This window comes from Hippichthys cyanospilos, chromosome 6, assembly GCF_059441005.1.
Source record: "Hippichthys cyanospilos isolate Australia breed blue-spotted pipefish chromosome 6, RoL_Hcya_1.0, whole genome shotgun sequence".
NCBI lineage: Eukaryota > Metazoa > Chordata > Actinopteri > Syngnathiformes > Syngnathidae > Hippichthys > Hippichthys cyanospilos.
In genome coordinates, this window is record NC_142374.1 from 5,860,838 (window position 1) to 5,884,239 (window position 23,402).

General features: G+C 39.5%; 1 protein-coding gene across 10 annotated transcripts; it reads right to left on the reverse strand.

The window, feature by feature from the left end:
- On the reverse strand, positions 1–23,339 carry ppfibp1b (PPFIA binding protein 1b). Of its 10 annotated transcripts, XM_088417388.1 has the most exons (28): positions 23,187–23,339; positions 14,350–14,433; positions 13,659–13,864; positions 12,921–13,010; positions 12,719–12,832; positions 12,443–12,574; positions 12,216–12,308; positions 10,834–10,926; positions 9,939–10,056; positions 9,734–9,766; positions 7,702–7,763; positions 7,546–7,630; positions 7,322–7,449; positions 6,839–6,936; positions 6,503–6,563; positions 5,886–6,060; positions 5,604–5,636; positions 4,946–5,087; positions 4,656–4,787; positions 4,382–4,532; positions 3,497–3,608; positions 3,330–3,418; positions 3,023–3,145; positions 2,809–2,934; positions 2,542–2,730; positions 1,029–1,193; positions 885–950; positions 1–803 (listed from the first exon to the last, which is right to left on the reverse strand). In XM_088417388.1, the coding sequence occupies exons 2-28, from the start codon at positions 14,411–14,413 to the stop codon at positions 720–722; spliced, it is 2,964 nt and encodes a 987-aa protein (XP_088273514.1). In that variant the 5' UTR covers positions 14,414–14,433; positions 23,187–23,339; the 3' UTR covers positions 1–719. The 10 variants fall into 10 exon arrangements, with proteins under 10 accessions (XP_088273514.1, XP_088273518.1, XP_088273511.1 ...); XM_088417392.1 differs by lacking the exon at positions 10,834–10,926; XM_088417385.1 differs by having other exon boundaries at positions 885–1,193; positions 6,503–6,560.
- Positions 23,340–23,402: the final 63 nt, after the last annotated feature.

Here is a 23,402-nt window from a genome sequence, read left to right on the forward strand (position 1 = left end):
ATGATTTAAATAACTTTATTGATCTTTGAATTATAATAGATGACGTTATTCATCTTCTCTGTCAGGTCAGTGGGTGAATTAGATGGTCACTACTGAATATGACAGCTACGTTTAGGCAGAATAAGTAACGCTACAGGTTTCTAAATAAAAAAAAGGAAGAAATAATAAAAGTGTGGGAAAAAATGCAACAATGCTTCTTATTAATGTCAGCTCAATGTGCATAAGGCCCACAATATAATACGTGTATTGGTGCAAATGCATGCAGTACTGCATGTTTCTGTTGAAATGTGTGGTGTAATATAAAATATACAACTTATATTGAACTAGAAAGGTACTTTTTGATAGAAAAGATAGCAGCCATCATTTAGAAATATCTCCCCTTGTTCATCAAGTTCATTTGACACTACACTAAGATCATTTAAAACCTACTTTATCTATAATGGCATCGCGTCTTCTCCACTTTGAATTTGATAATAAACAAAAAAATGCCAGCACATAACTTAGTAGAAAATATTTCCAGAAACCAGCTGGCAGGCAGTGGCGTTGTCCTAAATGTTCTCTCCCTTCTTTTGGCTGCAAAGGAGACACAAGTAAGCGGCTAACAATAGCTTGATGAATAAAGGTATGGAACGCTAACAAAACAACTACTGAGCAATGAGTGTGTGCGAGTAGAGTTTTTCCCATTCACATCAGGACCAGGTCACACGGCGCCAACGGTCTCATGCAGTGGAGTCGTCGTCCGTCACGCTGGGGTTGGGGGAGTTGGAAATCTCTTTGAAGAATTCATCTTCTTTCAACATGCTCTGTTCATGGGCGGCAAATGGAGACGCTCACATCAAGTCAAAGTCTTACGCAGTCAACAATACACCCTTGACCGGTTGTACCGTTAAGTTCTGGATTCCCTCGGAGAACGCGCCGATTTGTCTGACGGTTCCCTCAGAGTCGTCCATCTGTTTTACGGAAAACACAAATGTAAATGTATAAACTAAGCAGGCGGCTTCGAAAGACTTTGGAATTGGAAGCTTGACCTGGTCCAGCCTATCGAGGTCGTCCTCGTAGATCTGGAGCTCAAAGCCTTTTTGAAAACTTCGTCCCTTTGGCATTTCCACGTCCATGGGACACACGTACTCCTCGTTGTCCTCCTGCCTTTTTTTCCTCAGACTGCCAAAATTACCGAAGGACAGCTTCCTTGGCTGGTGGGGGAGACAAAACGGGGAATCATTTTGATGGCGTGCTTCACGATGACAATGGCTCTTATAGACTCGAACAAATCACCAATTTAAAAAATTGTTTTTCTTGAATGTGGGAGGAGCCCTCTGTGATGCCCATAATTCCGTTTTTAACTTGTCAGCCGGTTTCAAATCTTTTAAGCCTTACTATTTTGTGAGTGCAGGGTTTTGCTAATGAGGATGCTGATTTCACAGTGATCACAATCTTAAACCAAAAAGTGATATTATCGTGTTAAGGGGCCTGTGCGGTGGAAATGAAACCTTTTGGAGATTTGAACCATCTTACTATGTTGATTGCTCACCCTAAACACTCCCTAAGTGTTATTTTCCTTCATTGATGCATTTATAAGCATTCATTGCTTAATTATGGTCTCCCAGGACCAGCCCCACCCAAGCAGATAAAAGTGGCATGCGAGAGGCAATATGCCCATAATAGTACCATACCACTTCCACATGCCCACTTTATCCAGGAGAAGTTCAGGTCTTTTAGTTTTGCTTCCACTGAAGACTTGGGGAGGAGAGATTTCGCACTTCACTTATTGTCTTTTGCTTTGTTGGCAGTCCAGTTCATTGTGACGTGGGTATAACTCCTCTTTTAGGCTGCTTCATTTGCTCTGATGGGATAGGCTCCAGGGGCATGCGACCTTTGTAAGAATGAGGGGTCAGAACGGATATGATGCATGTTTTGTGACCGGATGGCATTCGAACAAAGGGGCATGGCAGCAACATGATGAGAGGTGCGGCCTCAGTAAATGAGAGGCTTCACTTCCTGGTTGTTAATGTCAGGACCAGGAAAAAAGAATCATATTTACCGTAAGAAAAATTTAAAAACACCAATGTGCTAAATGTATGCATGTATTAAACTGTGGGAAGTTCAAAATCCCATGATATAAGCACTTTAATTCACAGAGGGGTTACAATATAGTGTAAAAAAAAAAATGTCTTGAGATTTTGTGGGAAATCAGCTGCAGAATTTGGGAAATGTTGAAATTGTGAATACAACAATTTTGGACTTTGGTTCATACGATGAAAGTCGTAAACATCACTTGCAAGAATGTGTGTTTTGAACTAAAGTGGGCTTTGATTGTGTTCCTCTTTGTTTTCAACTCAATTGGAAACGTGTCCTCAGTGAAGGCCCAGCACACTCAAGTTCCCGCTGATCGAGTTTGCCTTCAACAAGTGACCCCGGAACACAGCTTGCCCAACAAGTACATCATTTTGATGCGTCTCAAGTAGCATCAGTTGCCAACAAGCGCAGGAAATAATCTTCCCAAATGAGTGCAGCCGTTTCAAGCGGTTCCACTCGTCGTACCTTGACCTTAGTGGTGGCAGTCAGCAGTGTGTAGTCTGGGTTTTCCAGACACTCCTGTTTAAGCTGCTGGGCCTCTGAACCGATGAGCAGGTTAAAATGCGTGGCCAAGTGACGACGCAGCAGTGTCTTGTTGGGAGGGATGTTCAACAGCAGCGCCATGGTCTCCACGTTAAACCTTGGCTCCAGCACCTTTAACGCACACAATCACTCTTAAAATCAAGTGCGGCCACTGAATCCATTCCGAGTGCGAACAGCGCACCGCCTCACCATCAAGCCGCCGTGCACACCGCTGCCTCTCAGGTTAGGAGCATATTCAGCCAGATCGGCAGAGCGCAGCCACTCCATGACCCTGTGGTTGGTCCACTGTGAAATCTCTGCAGGGGAAATATTGTTCTGTGGACACAAAGAAAGGAAAAACTAAATCAGAAAACGAAAGTTGAGCCGTGGCGTGAAGAAACATTCAAGTCTGCTGAGCACGCACCTCATCGGAGGGTCTGCGCCGCAAGCAGTTGGGCTCATAGTTGTTGAGTCGCAGCACTTGGATGGCTCTCTTGATACTGAGGTGGTGAAGGACGCTCCCCACCTTCATGGACAGCAGGTCATCCTGAGGGAATCGGGATGCATTGACTATGAGGTTATGTTCATTATCATTCAATTGTCTTTTGTTTGACAGGAAACGTCAATTGGGACTGACATAATCTAATAAGCGAGGTGGCGACTTAACCAGCGAGGTGGCGACTTAACCAGCCAGAAGGCCGATAGAGATGTCCCCTGTCCAAAACACTCACCACAGTCATGTAGTGCAGCATACGGCCGTCTACCCGTCCCTCATCAAACTGGGTCTTATACTGCGGCAGCCCTATGTCGTCCAGCCACCCTGAGAGGACGAGCAAAACAATTACGTCAGTGAAATTGGGATTTGCCCAGCATAGCCGAGAAAACAGCTGGTACTCACTGGTCACCCAGTTGTAGTCCAGCTTTCCCTTGTTGTCTTCTTCCTCTGAGCCAAGCGCCTGCAGAGCCAGCTGCAGCTTCTTCCGGTGCAGCGGGTGCTTGATGCCCAACTCCTGACAAACCGCAGTGTGACAACAGTGAAACAGTTAAAATGATCATCTGTCAACCTTGGAGACCGTGGTTCTGTTCAATTGTCTCATTAAGTGATTAATTGTGTTTACTTTCTTCATGTGTAATCATTGTTATTCAGATTTTTACTTGCAGCTCGTGGTAGCTGAGGTTATGACGGCATTAGTTTCAACAAAAGAAGCGAGCAGACTGAACTGCGTCTATCCTTGTTCACACACAGTAATATATATTACTAAAACGGAGAGATCATGTAAAAGTTATGAGCACACGGAAAGGTATTCCATTTGACTTGTTTCTTAATTAAAAGTATAAAAGTATTTTGCCATGTACACACACAATCATGAACTTAGTAGAACATGGATGCTGCACAACTTTGGTTTTTTGTGGAAAAATGAATTCAAGCTGCATCACGAGGAGGGAAAACAACTGCTTCAAGCGCATTCAACGTTACACTGGCGCTGTGTTCACTGATTGCTCATAATGTGGGAAGTCTGAACAACATTTAACTTAACCCGCAACAAATATATAACTTATGGATATGAACACAAGAAAATATAAAGAGTTTAGAAAGATGAGGTTTACTCTGTTTTGTTATAGTTTTACATTGTTGCCAAAGTGTCGGTGCGTCTTATACACGGTAACATTGGAACTACCAGAATTTGACCGCAAAATTAAGGGTGCATCCTTTACAAAGATGAGTCTTAAATTTGGGGAATTACGGTAGTTGAAGGGCAAGATCTGTTCTACTCCATCTCACCCTCTCCAGGTCCTGCTGGGAGGCCTGAAGCAACGTCTGTCCAGAAGAAATCCACACACGTGCCATGTGGACGTAAAGACCAAGACCTTGCTCTTGCAGCCACTCGCACACCTGCTCCTTTGACCAGCGCGCAAAGGGAGCGTCCACATCACTACAATACCCCAAAAGCAGCTTTTTAGGTTGGCATTTAACTGTCAGCTTGCAGAAGCGGAGAAGAGCAACAAAAAATGTCACAAGCTTCCAATTAATAAGTGATTATGAATGGAACGCTTACTTGTTGACTCGCTGGAAATCACGAGACCAACCCAATCTGGGTCCGGCCGTGGCCCGAACTCCCCCTCTCTTAAAATCTCCTATTGACGAGTTGTCATCCAAGTTAAATGTTGTGGACTGGCTTCTCTTAAGCCTTAAACAAAGAGATTGTTTGCAGTTTAAACACTTGCCAGTATGAATCTTGACATGACTCATTTAAGTACAGTACAGTACTGTATCAATGTCATATTGAAATAATACAATAATTCTAATAATAACAATAACTGCACTCCATAATAATAATCCACTCACTTGCCAAACAGTTTCATAATTCCTTTAGACTTCTTTTTGCCATCGGTGCTGGTGGGAAGTGTGTGAGTGCTGTCACTGTTAGTTGACCTCTGAGGCAGCCCGGCCAAATCTAGGTGATCAGTGCCTTGGTGTTCAGTCTCCGCTGTGCCGACAAACGGACATAGAACATTATTGGCATGATGAGAATCCTAATGCACAACTTCTGTGAGCCAGCCAGAAAGCAGCCAGATGGACAGGACACAAATCCGATGCAAACGGGGTGTCCCAAAGCAGGACCTTACAAGCGGAGCGGTGCATGCGGACTAAAACCAATAAAGAAGAAATCATGTTCCCTTTCTTCAACTAAATGAAGCAGAGTTCAAAGATTTGGCCCCAAATGGGAGAAATGTGGGAGGATTTTTCAGATGTGCGATCATTTCGGCTGGATACACAGTTGTGTTTGGGGAGGGGTTTTGAAGCAAAAGAAATGCATGCAAGCACGCAGGCAAATCAGAATACACACAAACTGTTATGTTTCGCAGACAAACTGTGACTAATGACAAGAGTTTGCTGTTAGGCCACTGCAGCTGCTAAAACATGAGCTTAGCGATGAGTTGAGGAAAGGTGATGATGAGTAGCTTCTTCGGTCCTCTGGAACGACCAGTGAGCTATACAGTACCTAGCATTGGTGCGCTTGCACTGCGGCTGCGGTCTTCATGTGTTACGTACACACGCAAAACATCACAGGTACCCAACAAAGAAAAACAAGACAAATAGAATCCGTGATTGAAAAAGTAAAAGATTGAAAGAGAAATTACCACTATAATAAAAGTACACAAACAGGGAACAAACGGCAGAGAACACCATACAAACAAAATAGAATTACAGCTAGCAGCAAATGATGGTCTATCCACCGCGGGAGTTCAGTTTCAGTCCACTGGCTACCTTACTTTGCGCTTACCAAGATTCTGGGGGCTTCCAGACTTCCTGCCTCCACGCAGCTTGAAGAAACCCTTCCCAAAAGATGAGCGGGCCTTTTTGGAGCCAAAGCTGTCATCCTCTGTGGTGATGATTGAGGCTCCGGCGGAATTCAACGGAGGCTTCTCGCCCGTTTGAATGATGTCTCCACGGGTGTTCTGAGAAAACAAAGACGCGCACAGACTCAGAACAAAGTGTATAAAACGTAAACATTATTATGCTACAAATGAATGGCTTCCAAGGTAACGCAGAGAACTAAAACACGCACCATATGGACGGGATTTGGGGAACGGTAACAGAAGGGAGGCCTTGGTTTACGACAGTATTCTGTAAGAGTGCGGCTGTAACCTCAGTTAGTTTGAAAGTTAGTCATGTGCCAACCGGCAAATTTATGGTAAAGGTTTGAATGAAAATTCCTTTGGACAATAAATAAACAATCTAATAAAAAATAATACGTGTGTTAGAAAATGAGCACACCATTAAGTCTTCTTATTTAGGCAGAGTACAATAGTAAACTGCAAGTCGTTCGATAATGTCAAAGTGTCGATATCAAAGTAAATAGAGGTCCTCAGTAAAATTTTTCAGTTGTGTGTATCTTACCTTCTCATTTTTGCTCCTCTCTACAAGTTCATGGCTGACAGACTGGCCAGTATCTTGGCTGCTGGAATGACCATCAGATTAGTTTAGAACAGTCGCAGTGTGGCACGAAATAAAGTGGAGTTTGCATTTTAACTCCAGCTTTGTGAGCTCCTCAACAGAGGAGGCACACATACTACAAAAGAAAATACAATGTTTAACAGAAATAATAATTTTGACAACAAATAAAAAGTAAATAAGGAAATTCATGGACGCGCAGCACTCGTTTGGCTTCCACCTAACTCAAACCTTACACTAAATTTGATTCTTGTGTGTGGATGACATTGGTAAATGTCTTACCTATCAACATCTGCAGCAGCAGACTCTGAGACTTGCTCAGGATCAGAAGGGCTGGATGAGTGTGAAACATCCTCACGCACCCCATTGAAGATCTCCAGCTGCACAGAGGATGAAGACAAAAACAAACAGAAGACACACACATGCACATATCCATCAGTAGTGTGCACTAGCTATGCCAACTAAGGCCTCTGGCATAAACTTATACAAGGAGAGAATTGACATCAGAAATTATTCCATTAATGGGATGTCATCTTGTCAACATAGATGTGTAAAGTGTGGGTGACAGTGTCGTAATCATTATTTCAGACATGCATTGAGGTATACCACATTGAGAGAGTTTGTATTCCTAATAGCATAACAGAGGTTTAACCCCCCCCAATGAAATAAGAAAAATATACTCAAAAATATAGCTCCTGTGTGAAAGAGTGAAGTGAGGGAATACTGTATATATACTGCATGTACAAACATTTGTCACCAACAAACCTCATCTGCATTCTTCCGCTGCTCTTCATCTGTCAGCTCACGTGTGGTTACAGCCAAATGGTTTGACAAAAAGCATGAAGCGGAACCATCTCCATGAGACGTCACATGCTCAGTACCATTAGGATTCTCTGTAAAACAATAAAAACAAGCAAACTGAGAACATCAAGTGACATTAAGAACAATGTGTTCGGTTATGATCATATATATTCAAAGTTATAGCCAACCTTTTTTTCCTTGTACTGACATCACCATGTCCTGAACTTTCTTGTACCTCATCAATGACTGCTTCAGTTCCTCAATCTTATGGTCCTACAAACATCAAGAAAAAGAATAAAGGTCATATTGTCTACATTTTTAAGGGGAAATGATGGCAATTGTACCTTCTGCTCATTGGCCACTGTCAAAGATTCAACTGCTTTCTTCATCCGCTGCACTTCCACATCTAATGAAAAACAAAAGCTGTAAATTAGATGCATGAAAATCAGCAGTTTCTGGATGACCAATCAACTGAAAGGTAGCCGGACTACTTGAAGGACTTGAAATTCTATAGAAAAAAAAAGACCTCATTTGTGACTGTGTTTTTCGGTTGGACTTATTTTAGCACGAGCATACACACGTGGGTGCACGCACAGACTAGAAAGCGATTGCTAAAAGAGTTTGCTGTTTGCAGGATACTGGTCACAGTGGAAAACTGAGTGGAAGGGAATTTGCGCAAGCAACATTTTAGTGTTAAAAGTGTCTTACCTGTGCTATGGTGAAGAGGAACTCTAAGCTGCAGTCTTCTTTACAGATAAAAGATACATTTGCCCTTCATTTAAATATAGTTGAGCTGGTTGGTGAAAATGTTAAAAAAATAAATAATTACAACAACAAAAAAAACCCTCACTTATGGACGATCTGAGTGAATGTTATGCTTTAATCAGCTGACGAGTATATATTGTAAGTAGCATCTTAGCCTCCTTAATCAGTGATTTAATATGATTCTTGAATGACAGTGTGTTGATAACTATGAAATGTGATGGCAATAATTTGGGATAAAAGGAGTGTCGAGACTGAGTGAAGCTGATCGGAAAAACACCAATAATGAAGCTTGCTAAGGCTATCGCATTGACATAAATGTAATATTTGGTGTGTATATTTTGAAGTTGTCTTACGTAGCGCATTGGGGCATGTTACATTATTTTATTGCAACTTCCTTGGCATGTCAGTGTGAATCAAACATAAATGTATGAATATAACATTGAAGAAAATTTGACTTATATGACTATTTGACACCACAACTACACTGCCTTTTTGCGCTCACAGTGAATGTGCACCGAATCAAACACACAGCCTTCACAGGAACCCACACATTTTTATCCCCCCTCGAGCAATCCACGAACCATGAAGGGCCTGAACCGTGACAATACTTTCGTACAGATTACAAATTAATTTGACCAAAACCTGGCACTCTTGAAAACAAATGAACTGTTGTTCGAACACCATTTGTTGTCGACAGGCGCTTCATTCTCGTTTAGCGTTCTTCCATGTTTAGATGAGAAGTTAAGTCCAAAACCTACGTTTCAAACAGGGATGCAAAGCCGCTTATTTTCAGCCTTGTAGATGTTTATAAATATTTTTTCGAAACACAATTCACTTCTTCAACAGTACAGTAGTCTGCATTAATTACATTTGAATATTTAACCTGTTTAACCTCTTCAAATTTGGCACACAATATTTTTTAGACGCACCTGCATATGTATGCCGTACACAATTGGCCGTTTTATAAGGTTACTATGATCAATGCATACGAATATAAATTAAAAATAGAGTCAAAGAATGGAAGAATCTCAATCACCGTTTCCTTCATGCGATTACATGGAAAATCGCCAGTAGCAAAGAAGTTACAGTGTTCTATGAATGGGTGAAACATCAGTGATAAGAAAAGCCACAAATTTGGACACATTCAAACAATGTCTCACGCCACTGACCGCGACAACAACATTGGTTAGCAGGACACACATTGGTCACTGGAGTGAGGAAGAAGTGTCTAGAAGAGTTACAGGGGAGTGGGTGGGTCTTTAGGGTTATAGAGGTGGAGGCAGAGGGATGAGTGAACAGCCTGAAAGGTTACAAACACATTTCATTCCTCATTTCTGTCAAAAACACAAAGCAAATAGGATTTGTCATTGGGCGAGCTTATATGTTAAAAACACAAGTTATGGACTTGAGGATGATGTTGGTTTGGTTTAAATCCTTCAAAGCTATAAAAAAACAAGAGTTTATTGGAGTAGGGAGGTTCTCAGGGCACACATTAGCACTCTGATGGGCAAATACAGTAATGGACAAGCAGAGTTCACATGGCTCATGCTCGTTCATGCAAACAGAGGTTGAGACGGGTGCAATAATGAACAGAAGCATAGGCCCTCTTACGTTTTTCTTTCAGCCTCTTTCTAAGAGTCTCATCTGGATGAGAGAATAAAGAAGAAGAAAATGGGGAAAACAAAACAGAAGCTGCAGTCAGTCGTGACTTCGTGTCAAAAAAGGACCCCATTGCCTCTGCAATTCAACAACCTTATAGCCACTGTAAAGTTACAGTCATGCATGCTCACATTCAGACCAAACAATGTTTTCGTACCTCTCTCTGTCGGATCCGCACTGCTCGAGGCCAAGGCTTTGAAGCTCGTCTCATCCCGTAGTTTGCCCGGCTCTCCGTCCTTGCCTTCCAGCTGCCTTCTCACTATGGCAAGCTCCTCCTGTCCAAAGTGGGACACGTGTGATGACATTCTTTTCAAAAACACAAAGATACCCCTGCCTAACATCACACGACACAAAATGTTTCACAGATGCTGATGTGGCCAACGGGCAAGCCACACCTGGTGTGCGTCTCTCATCCGTATTTGCAAACCTCCTCAGTCCTTGATGCTTCTGCCGTAACCCTGTTGACATGTGTCAGAATGTTATTGAGAATCTCTCAATGGTGCAGCAAGGATTGAGGAATCTCCACAAAAGTGCTATACTAGAAAAATGCGAATGTATCTCTCCTTGCCAGTGACAATAAAAATAGACATAACATTTTTCCCTTCTTCTGGAATGATTTCCTTGACTTCTAGATTGAATCTCTAGGAGGACAACTTTTCATGTAAACAGAGAAGCTTGCAAATAAGAAATAGAGAGTCACTCCAGCTCTGACGGCACTGTGTGTGAAGTGGGTGCAGTAAGCTAAAACAGAACAATACAGCACATACCATAGACAAATATTAGGAATAGGAAGCAGGCATGAAAAAAAGCAAAGGAGGTTAAGATTTCTTTAATAGGTGGCTGGAATATGTATTTCTACTGGTATTCTCTGGATATTTGGTTAAAAGAAAAAGTTACAACAAAGCTTAAATTTGGTCTGCAAGGCAACAGAAACTGCTTGGCATCCTTACACCCAAAAAAAAAAAAAAAAAAAAGAGGTGGAGCAGAAGGAAGGGAGAGGCCAAACCGATAATCATACAGCAGACACAACAGTGATCCTGTGAAACGCCAACCTTCAGAGCCTGCAGTTTGTGCTCCTTCCTCTGTTTCTCATACTGCATCTGGCCCATTTTGATTTTCTGGCTAGAAAGCTTGGCCATTAAAGACTTGCCGTAGGAAGGAAAAACCAAGACAATAAGAGAAATTGTGCAAGAATGAGAATGAAAAAGAAATATGAGATAAAGACATGGGTATGGGGACGTAAAACTCGTGTTATGCCACGCAATCAGGTGTTGAGCCATGTCTAAAACGGACAAAGAGTCTTTGAAAAAGGAAAGCCCAAAGAAAAAATTTAATCCATGCGATTGTCAACTTTCTGTCCCAGTGCCTTTGTCTGTATTAGGGGAAAGCCCATTATAAAGCTATACATTTATTCCTGATCGTTAGAAATGGTGTTGGTACGGATGGATGAGTATTGATACCAAGTATCAGCATTGGGCAAAACTTATTTTAAGGCATCGTTACTCGCGATAAAAGCTGATACTACGACTAGCTGCTCTCTTGGTAGAGACTTTATTCTCTCGATGGTGGAATATCTTTCTTTAAAATTATCTCATTGTTTTGGGCAACATTTTTTGTGTATCAAAAGTATTAATGGTATCTGTGATGGTGACAATTCAAGTGTTGAGTACTGGTATCTGTCAGAAAAAAAGTGGTATGGAATTTCGTTGATATGGCAACTCAACCTGGTTTTTGATACACTTTTGTTGTACTGTATATTCTAAAGCTATGGGTGCATATCCGAGCCAAGTAGGCTCCAGACGAAATGTGAAGTTTTGAGTTGTAAATTTTACATAAGTATTGTATGTTTTCCTTCTTTTGAACTAGCATTAATTGTGCAAATTCTGGGATGGAAAAAAAGATCTAAAAAAGGGAATGTATTTGAATGTCCAACCATAAACAATATAGTGTACTTATTTGAATTGGTAATTACATAAAGCATGTTAAATATCAAACACTGCAACAGTATGTCCTAAACATCTAATGGCTTAATACATGACTTGGTTTCTCTGAAGTACACCCCAATTTTAGCCATATAGAAAAGCAAAGGTTATAAGTTACGCTATTTATTCTAATTCGGAACGGGTAAAATAAATAGCACAAAGTCAGCACATAAATTACAGTTATAAAAAAGGTGTGCAAATGCTTCAGTGAACTAAGTAGAAGTGCAAGATGATGTGTATACTTTTTGGAACACACAAAAAGAGTCACTGTCGTTTAATGTATTGTAATTTGAAGTGTAGGATTGAAGCAGTCTAACGCGAGCTTGACGTCGCTTTTCTTAGATATTGATTCTAATGTATAGTGAAAAGATGGAGAATAAAGTGAAAGCCAGGAAAAGTAAATTGGGAGTTCTTTTTTCAAGAACTATGTGAGTTTAAATTGAATAACGTACCTTTGTCATTTTAAGTTTCTTTTCATACTGTTGCTTTTCACTCTCCAGCTCTGTCAATCTGTACCGTAGTTCATTAATCTCAAGGATCAAATCCTGAAAGAGGAAATTTGAATAATAAGTAATAAGTAATTCTTTTGAGGACTGCAAACAAATACGTTGAAAGGATGAGAGAGACGAGAAAACACAAGTCACAAAGACTATTCTTGTCAGCAGCATTTCCTGCATACCTCGCTGTCCCGAAATCGTTCGTCAAAGTCCAGCCTCTCTTTCTGGAAGGAATTAAGTTTCAGTTTTAGGTTGGACAGTTCTGATACCAGCTCTAGCTTTTGGTTCTCGAGGGCCGTTCGGCACATAAGTTCCTGTAATAAAAAAATCAAGACAAGCATGAAAACACTCTCAGTCTCATCATTGTAAAGCATTGCATTACACGGGAATCATTTGTTTGTATTGGCAAACATGTAGGAAAATAACTACTATAATACTAGTGACTTCATAAAGATGACCTGTTGCAGCATCTCCTCAGTTGTGTTAAGCTTCTCCCTATGTTCTTCCAAACACAGGTCAAGGTCCCGAATCTTTTCTCCTTGAGCGTCCACCTGGTCTGTGAGCACACTGACCTGCCATGCAAGAGACAATAGACTCTAGCTTCTCCTTCCAAAATAAGAATTGACAGAGGATGTGTTTTTTTGTTTTCTCTGGTCTTACCTGAAGCACTAGGGACTCCTTATCGCTTTCCAGTCGGGTAAGCCTCTCCTGGTAGTGGTCACCCCCTCCCATAGAGAGATGCCCGTTGGACTACAGGAGACAAGGATTAGTCGAAGGATATACTGTACAGGTTCATTTATATTACATGCCGAATTGTGAGCTCATGGGAAAGTTATACCAATATAAAATGTTTTGGCATCAGATTAAAGGGCTCACAATTATAATCCTTTGCCCAAAACAAACAAAGCCTTAATAGGCGAAGGCTCAAATTCAGACTAATGCACAGGGTGACTTAGAGCTTGACACAAAAACTGTGCCATCAAGCTGGCAGTGGGCCATCCCCTTCCCAAACACAAGTCAGCATTTTTCTTGGAACAAAAGACAACAGTTCATGCATTCCAAGGGATCTCCGCAAACAGAGCAGTCATGTTTCCACTTAGCAAACAATTTTGTTGTCGCCCCCATCAATTAATGTCTGGGTTTTCTAGATTAAGCAACCTTGGCAGCAAAATGTGCAAATATGCAGAATGAAGACAGCTTTTCAGCCCCCAATACAACACTGTATGGTGTTTGTGTGTGTGTGTCTTGAACAAGGGATAGTGATAAAACAAACAATTAAAATGTCTCTAAAATCCAAATGACATGCAGCACAACAGCCATTTAACATGAGTTCATTTCTTTAGCATCAGTGCTTGGCTACTATCACAAAAATTCTATGGATAGTTAGGAAGCACTCACCAGGCGACCCTGCAGCCACTCCACAAGACTTTCAGCAGTGGAGTCAGGGATCTGGCAGCGAAGACTGTTGCGTCCATCATTGTCCAGCAGCTCCAAAATGCCTCGAAGGTCTTCCAAAAGGTGAAGAGCCCGTAAATTGCCCATGAAAGGAGAGCTGGGTGACTGACAGTCAAACAATCCATTGGAGTAGTCAAGAGCTTTGGATCCTAATGTAAAGCAGAATAACAGAGAAAAGTATTTAGAGCAGCTGGAGTACAGTGAATACGAAAATAGCATTGGTAATAGCTTACCGCAGTCACAATTTGTTATTATACTGGACTGACCAAGTCAATTCTTCGTGTACCTAATACAGTAAGCCAATGCAACTTATTTTATGATTTACTCCTCAAGGCATCATTAATACTCATAATATTGTAGGTGCAAGATATAGGCTTGTCGTGTGACCTCTCATAGACAAACAAGCAATGACATCATTGGCTCCAATGACGCAGAGTACAAGGCTGAACATGACCGCATCACTTGTGAACATGGGTAGAAGCCACAATGTGTGAATGCAGATACAACGATAGATCAATTAAAAATTTAAGGTAGATTTGTGTTTTCTTACTTATCTCTCTGGAAATAATGTGGATCTCAGCAGAGGCTTGTATTAACACAGTGCCCTTTGGATTAGATAGATACCAACACCAACCTGCTATAATGCCATCCATCTGCTCCAGAGCAGCAGCCAACATGTCGCTGGCATCCGCCATCATCTTCAGACACTACAAAAAAACTGAAAAAAAAAAGAACCCAACAAAGAACAATGAAACAAAAAAGAATGAGGCCATATACATTAACCCTTGCGCACACACTTTGCAAACTATACATGTTGCCTTTTTTTCCCTTTTTTTCCCTAATTTTGTGGCATCAGTTCTATCCATACACATGTTAAATTTATTAACACCCACAAAAAAAAAAGAAAAATGGTACGATCTGTCTTTGTAGCCTGTGAAGTGACGATGACACTTTAACTATGTCTACTGCCACCTACTGTCTTGAGGTGAAACACAAGTCAACAAAGAAATTTCAGTTTGCTGATATAGTTTGACGGCCACTCAATGGAATGTTGCAAAGAAATCACAGGAAAATCAATGTAATAAATCCTATGAAAATACATCTAAAACACTGTAATTATAATGGTTTTATATGGTCCAAAATTTGGATTATTTTTGTACACAAAATCTCGCACGTCCTAATGCAATCAGATAGAAATGTCAGAATCGTTGCATTTTAAAATTTTACATGTTTTAATCATCTGCTGGAAATTTCAGCTCCCTAGTGTATTTTTCCCCCATTGATTATTTTATGATATCACAAAAAAAAAAAAAAAATCAAAGGAATTTCCATAATTTGTAACATAATGCCACAAGGGATAATTTGTACTTTGAAGTGAATGTGTTCCTTTTTCCATATAGAAAAAAATACAAAGGATGGCAAATGTTTAAATGTTACCTTTATGGCATCAGAATACAGAATGTGTGTTCCCCATCCATCACACAAGAAACTGAAGTTTGATGAAGAACATGTAAACTCAGCGGTCACTTACTCAACTACAACAGTGCCATCAAATGTATTTTTGCATCACAGTGAACACTAAATACAAATTCAGCAAAACTTTACCAGCTCGGTTTGGCTTTCTATGCAAAATTATGTTTAAAACGATATCATATGATGATTGGCAATGCATGACAGGAAGTTCTTTCTTATGTTATATTCACACTGAATGTGAAAAATCGTGTTACTACTCCCATTTGGTAGGCTTTTGGTCGCCAAGTGTTAAGGTAATTGTGATGAGTCCTATCTAACTATAGCAAATATTCTATCTTGATTGTAAGATAAAGAAATAAGTGGGCATAAAATTAAACTTGTTACCCCAAAAAAATGGTGAATGAAGCCCCTGAGAATATCAGTGAGACCATTTGAATAGAATTTTGGCTCAACAATTTTCCACGCATGTGACAGTAGATCCACAATGTTTGCAAGTGAAGTCAAAATACATTTTGGGAGCCCTAGTCTTGAACATAGGCCAAAAGAGCATAGCATCTCCCTTTCTTCTTGTTGATCAAAAGGCATTATGATCAGGACAAGTATTGTACACATGCACAGGCACTCATTAACATGCGTACACATTTCTATCCACTAAGGGAATGTTGCGGTACCGTCATTTAAATACAAACTGCAATAAACACAATCTGAGCTTGATTATACACGTGTTTAGTTTAGGAAGACTTAAGTTTTTCACCTCTAAATGTCTCTGACACACACAAACCCTCTTTATTTAAATGCTTGTCTCACATCCTGGGAGTGGCCACTCTGGACACATTTTCAAACTTGATGGAAACCGCCCTCAGCACTGTTATTTCAGCATTCCTGTGGGCACGTTTTCCACTTGATGTAAACTAAGCATCCACTAAAACATATGAACAATTGAGAGAATTGACAGAAAAGACAACCAAGCACAAAGTCGGTACCATGTTAAACTGATGGTGTTAATGATACAAATTTTGCTATGGGTTTTATCACCATCATTCTGCCACAGTATATCTTTGACAAAATCCATCTTGGAGTGGTTGCCAGTCAATGGCAGGGCACACAGAGACAGAATCACACATAACAGCAATTTGGAGTATGCAATACACCTACCATGCATGTTTTAAGAGTTTGGGAGGAGACCCTCGCAAGAACGGGGAAAACATGCAAACTCCACACAGGAAGGCAGGAGCGAGCCGGAATTAATGCTGGGAACTCTGAAGCAGACATGCTAACCAGTCTTCCACAGTGCCACTCTTATTGCATACTGTACATAGATAGATAGCTATTATTATCATTACACCTGCACAAGTACAGGGCAATTAAATTTGGACTTATATTACACTTAAATGTTTTAGATATCAAACTAATTTTATATCTGACAAAGACAACTAGATTAAATGTGAAATGCATGTTCAAATAATGATTCTCTATCGAAAGGGGGGCGTCAATCCAATCATGTGAAAGAGTAAATGTCACCAAAATCTAAAAAACTGTTGTGCCAATCTTGACTCAAATTAAATCATTCAATCAATTATTCAATCAATCATCCATATATATATATATATATATATATATATATATATATATATATATATATATATATATATGGATATATATATATATGGATATATATATATATATATATATATATATATATATATATATATATATATATATATATATATATATATATATATATATATATGATATATGTATATCATATATATATATATATATATATATATATATATATATGTATATATATATGATATATATATATATATATATATATATATATATATGTATATATATATGATATATGATATATATATATATATATATATATATATATATATATATATATATATATATATATATATATTCTGTACACAGTGGCTTGCGAAACTATTTGACCCCCTTGAACTTTGTGACCTTTTGCCACATTTTAGGCTTCAAACAAAGATATAAAACTGTAATTTCTTGTGAAGAATCAACAAGTGGAACACAATCATCAAGTGGAACACACTTTATTGGATATTTTAAATTTTTTAACAAACAAAAAATGAAAAATTGGGCGTGCAAAATCATTCAGCCCCATTGAGTTAATACTTTGTAGCGCCACCTTTTGCTGCAATTACAGCTGCAAGTGGCTTGGGGTATATACGCCCACACACACACAGTAACAAATGTATTTTTTAAAGTAACCTACGACTCCCAACAAATACAACAACATAACATTTGAGAGAAAGAGAGCGAGCGCAACAAAGAGCTGTGACAAAGACAAATAAGAGAGCGAGAGAGAGAGAGAGAGGCTTGCTTAAAGAATGCCCAAATGATACTTTCCTCCACAATCTGAATTTGAAATAAATAACTAAAAATTGCGTGCCCCTTATGGCCCACTGGAAATTTTCATGGCACTCCATACAGGTGGCCGAGCTTTTTCATTAGGGCCTGCCGCCAGTACAAACTCAATATAATGCAGTGTTTTAAGCATCATGTAGACATAACAAACAGAGAGGGTAGAATATTTACACACGGGTTCTTCCAAAAATTCTTCCAACACAAGACCAGGCACGCTGCACAGATTAGTGATCCATGCATCTGTCACCATCAAACTTGTGTTAAGCCCGTTTGTGTAGTCATCATCATGAGCAGTGCAGGGACCTCAGCTCAAAGCAAGCTTAATTATAGGGAAGCGCAATCTGTCCTTAGATCCTGAAATACCTCATCAGGATGTCAACTCCAGCCTCAAAAAAAGTTGCAATTGAACAAGTACTGTATGCCAATTTGCAGTTGTGTTCACCAGATACGAGTATGAGGCTTGAATATATTAAAGTGGAAACCTCTGAAGGTCAGGGTTACAATCTTTCCAGGGACACTGGTCGATTGGCTTTGAGTTTCCAAGCGCCAGCCTCAAAACCTTCAGGAGTTTAAGATGATCTGCAGAATGGAGTGGACGGAGATTACTCCTGATATGAGTGCAAACCTAGTAGGCAGCTACAAGAAATGTCGGACTGCTGTGCTTGCCAACAAAGATTTTGCCACCAAGTACAGTATTAGGTCATGTTTTGCTGGGGGATCAAATACTTATTTCTCTCAAGAATGTGCAAATTATTATTTAGGTTTCATTTCATGTAACTTTCTCAATATATATTTTAAAACTTTCTTTCCGTAACTGTTAAAATAATGCTGCCATAAAATCCAAGACTCTTTAATTCTTAGTATGACAACTGACAAAATCAGCAGGGGGTCAAATATTTATTTCCTCCACTGTATATATTTGTAAGAACCCAAATTGTCAAAATCGCTAAACAACTTTTGCAATGAGTTATGAGTGAAGTTACTGTAACTGGCAAATGGACTTGGATTATTTCTAAACAAGGGTAGAGAGAAACATGCTCAGGTTAGCTTAGCGCCACATAGCAGAAGCTTGAAGACGCATGGAATTATTTAAATCGCTTCAAGAAGATAAGCGGTCCAAAACAAAAACAACAACAAAAAATGTTAAAAGGCAAACACACACCAATCACTGCTGTGGTCAGTGCAACCTAAAAAAAAAAAAAAAAAAGGAAAAAATGAATATCCCTAAACCCAAGGACAAAAGAGCACAGTGGAGAGGATAAGTCATCTAATTAACCTGGTCTACCTGTAAATTTCTCTCATATGTGCAACCTGTCAATCAAAAGAGACATCTTTCAAGGTCTAAATATGCAAGTGTAGCAAGACAAAGAAACACATGTTGCTGTTCAAGTACAGTATACCTTTGCAAGCCAACAAGAACTGTACAACATTGTCCAATTCATCAAAATCAAAGTTAAAAGACTCAAAGAAGCAAAGGTTCATTCCAACTTGCCTACTGGGTGAGAGGCATGGGCCTAATGCCCGCCACACAAGTACCATTCTCCAAAACAAAGTCCTACTGTCTGGTCCTCTCAGAGTACTGTCGCTCAACAGCTAGAACATGCACAAAGATAGTTATTGTTGTTGCTAGCAGGGTGTTTTGACTCAAGAAAAGAAGAAAAAAAATGTGCAGCACTACCCATAAGTGAAAAGTTACCCACCATCAAAAACTGTTTCAGACTCCTTACAAACAAAGTTTTGAGTCTTGTCTTCTGGTGAAGAAAAAACAAAAACAAAAACAATATAATTTATCGGGACTAGCAGAGAAAAAAAATGCTGAGAAAGTACACCACTACGATCTGTTGAAATCCATCAGCTCAGGTACCTCCAGGCAGGGAGATGATAGTCAAGACGGCTCAAGCATTTCTGCTGTCCAAAGGACTACAATTTTCTATTCCTTAATCCCAGTGCAACCCAGGGAAACAAGCAAAACCAAAATACAGTAATAGCTTTCGGCCCTTTTGTCTGTGAGCCTGAGCGAAGACATGCAACTCGCTTTCACGGCTGGTGGTGAGAAATTTTTTCACTCATGTATACTTTCAATTATCTTTAAAATTATAGCCAAAAAGCTCTAAATTCCCCAATATACAATAATGGTGACACTTGGGGGAAAAAAATCATTCCAATGAGAATTTACTAAGGTTTTGCTCAGAGTATTTAATGTGATGTGACATACTTAAAGGCCATGCTGGGCTATTTTAAAGTGACCTGTTTGGTAGGTACAGTTGTCCACTAATCTCTAAGCTGTTAGTTTGATCCTCGTCACCTTGACTTCAAGCAGGATACAATGCCCTCTCATTTACTGTTGAATGTTGGCTTGCCTGTCAAGCCATTGAATCAGAGTTAAAGCCAAATGTCGTGAGGAAGCCAGCAAATCTTTCAAAATAAACTTTCCTTATGGTACAAGTAACGTACAGTAACGAGGTACAAGCTGGGTAGGTGCAGTCAACTTGTGGTAGACGCTAACCAGCAGTTGTCTGCTCTGGGAATAACCTGCAGCTATTTCCAACCTAAGCAAGCAAGCAAGCAGATTACATCATCGCTAATTTTACACAGTGAATCAAGAAATGACATGGGAGCTTGATGTGAGTCTAGATGTTAATTTTAAAAAAAGGAACCGCACAATGTATCCATCGTATTCAAATCTACAGGCAAAAGATGCGAAATGGCTGCTGCAATTCTGAATACTATGCCATTAAATTCTTCTAAAATGTCTCCTCTCTCGGTTTGCCAAACATCTTAGTGACCGGTTGTTTACTTTGGAGAGTAGGGCACATTCCTTACATTTGAACCAAATGTCCTCCACTTGACTTATTTTTGTAGATATTTGACATTGTGCTTCTTTATTCTAAAGTTTCAACCATAAAACATTTTCTGTAAAAACAAAGATTCAAGTTACATTCTAATGTATAAGTGAAGTTGAAACCTCCAATATGAAGCCAACAACAGAAAGAAAAAAAAACTCTCTTAAGCATGCTCGTTTCTTTAAGGATGAATGAGATGGGTGCTGCAATGAAAGTAACATACATAACTACGGTTCTCTGAATCCCAAATGAGGGACAGAGATTGTGTCAAAACAGCACAGAATGTCAATTGACGTACGTGCAGTTTGAGTCGGCAACCATTACCAATGTCAGTTGTGACCCCTGGGTGACCCAGGTGGATATAAGAGCCAGTGTCACCAGAAGATCGATCCCACTTTCGTTTTTGCATTCCTTCTTGTCAAATATTATACTGTATTTTCAATAAAATCCATCCATCAAGTCTTTGTTGGTGGCCTAGATCTAGACGACTTACTCTTCAATCACCCAAGAGCATTGTAACATCGAATGTGTCAAGTTCGCAGAAAAATTCAGAGACTTACTCTTCAACCATACATAAGCATCGTAACAGCAAACGCGTCAAGTTCACAGCAAGACTCAGTGAAGATCGAAAGTTTGGCCACCATGGGTAAAAATTTGTATTAATGTGCATCTAGAAGCCAATGAAAGACTGAAAAAATATTTAAAAGGTATCTAATTACAACGATGTGAGGCTTGTTTAGACTTATTTACCATTTATAGAAGCCATTCTCACTTTAATTTCATGTTTTTGACCGCCAGCATCAATTTACCGTCCAAAATTTGCTAAAAATTTAATTGAATCCATGTTCCTTATACTCCTGAAATGTTGCCAGTTCTCGTGACTGCAAAAACTGTCCAAAAGCATGAATGATCCACGCCCACGCTCAACAGTTGGATAGAGGGTCTTTTCATTCAATTCTGTGCCCTTTCTTCTCTAAATGTACATTTGCTCCATTCGCTCATGAAGTTCTATTTTAACCTTAACATTGGCTCACATAACCTGTGCAACTTGTTTCCAAAATATAGCAGGATAGTTCATATGTCATAATTTTGAAATACTAGAGGCACATTTTTAATGTCATTTCTTCAAATTCATCCCATGAAAAAAGATATAAAATATTTACTGAAATCTGAAAATGTACAATAGACACATTTATGGTTTGGCCTTCAGTGTTTTTTTTTTTTTTTAAGAAGCTCAATAGCAAAATTCATAACAAGTGTTTGATGCATGAATCAACCAATTTCCACTTAAGCCTTTTTCTGTGTTTGAATGTTCATGGGGCAATGTGATCTGTTCTAATGTGCAATCATCAAAAACTATCACTTAATGCAATTAAAAAATAACAAAGTAAAAGTGAAAAAGGGGGGTCAGCAGACTAAGTTCAAGTCTGCTTTTGTCTACATTTTGCACACAACATAACAGGAGTCTGACTCTTCAAGCATCCCTATCTTTGTTGTAGCCATTGAGAATACTGTGCCACTTATGTTTGGCCCTTCATTCTGAGAACCTCCTGCTTCTCCTGAGTGACTACTGGTGATCAGTGTCAAAGTGTGAACCGCATCATGACGAGTGTTGTTTAAAAACCAATTGGAATTGATCCATGAACCAGCTCCTTGTTAGAAACAAGATGAGGAAAAAGTACAGAAATACTGAATAGTTGCAATATGCATGCAACGTTTCAAGGAGGTCAAATTAAAGGTCAAATTAAGTTAATATATAAAGGATAGAGTGCATTTTATGTGCAATCTGAAATGTCACCCAATGCCAAATAGTTCTAACCTTTACATGAGTACTATGAAATCATTATAGTGAGAATAAGTAGTATAGAAAATAGAAGGCCGGGTACAGCCAACCTGAATTACTGTACATGTATATGAAAGACAAATAACTTATCAGAGGATATCCCCGAAAAAAATGTTTTCCACGTGTTTATCACCTCCTCACCTCCTCAGACGTGCTGGATAGTTAACACGAGGTTAGATTTATTGTGGTTTGTTGACATTGCTATTAGAGCAACTAATTTTCAGATGACTATTGTCTAGGGACCCATTTGAAAACTGATAGGTATAAAAAGCTCGGCTCCAGGTTATTATCTGGAAAGGCAACTGATCAAATGTCACCGCTATAGAAAAAAAAACCCATCAAGAGCACAAACGATTTATCTTAAGATTTAGTAAACACTACTGGAAAGGCAAACTCGGCAAGACCGTCTCTCTTTTCAAGGACTCCAAATGACTAGAAAGAAGAAAGGTGTCTGACAGACGTACTTTAAATCACAAGCTACAAAGAAGTATACACACTTAGACGTTTGATCTAGATTACATTTTAAAATACTTTGAATGTGAATCTTTAAGGTTATACAAGGGGCAGTTAACAGAAAGTATGACACACACTGTGGAAATGTTAGCATCAATGATTTTATCCACCCCTTTATGAAAGGTAACCTAGATTAAACCAACTCTTTGTTGGTTTAAAAACGCTAGGCAACTGTACGGCCATGGCACCGTTAGTTTACAATCTCAACTTCATGCAAAAAGTTGTGAAAACAAGACATTCCAGTGATGCAACAATGTGGAAACGTGTACAAGAAAGTCTTCTGTGCGAGCCACGACAGCGATTTGTTTCCACAAGCGAAATGCGCTTTTGTTTTTCCACAATAAAGTTTAGTTATTAGGTTAAAATCACTGTCGAGACGGCAAAGTCACTCACCCAGACACTGAGCAAAATATTTCACAACTGACGTTGCTCTAAACGCTTTGCTGAAATCCCAAATTGTCGAATGACTTGTTCATAAACTTCTCCGTGTCCACCCGTGTAGCCGTGGGTCCACATCGCTACGCCATGATGTTCCCGTCACAAGACGGCTGGATACGTGGTGACGTCAGAGCCAGAGAATCCCACCCTGCTGTGGCCTGGAGTCCTGCT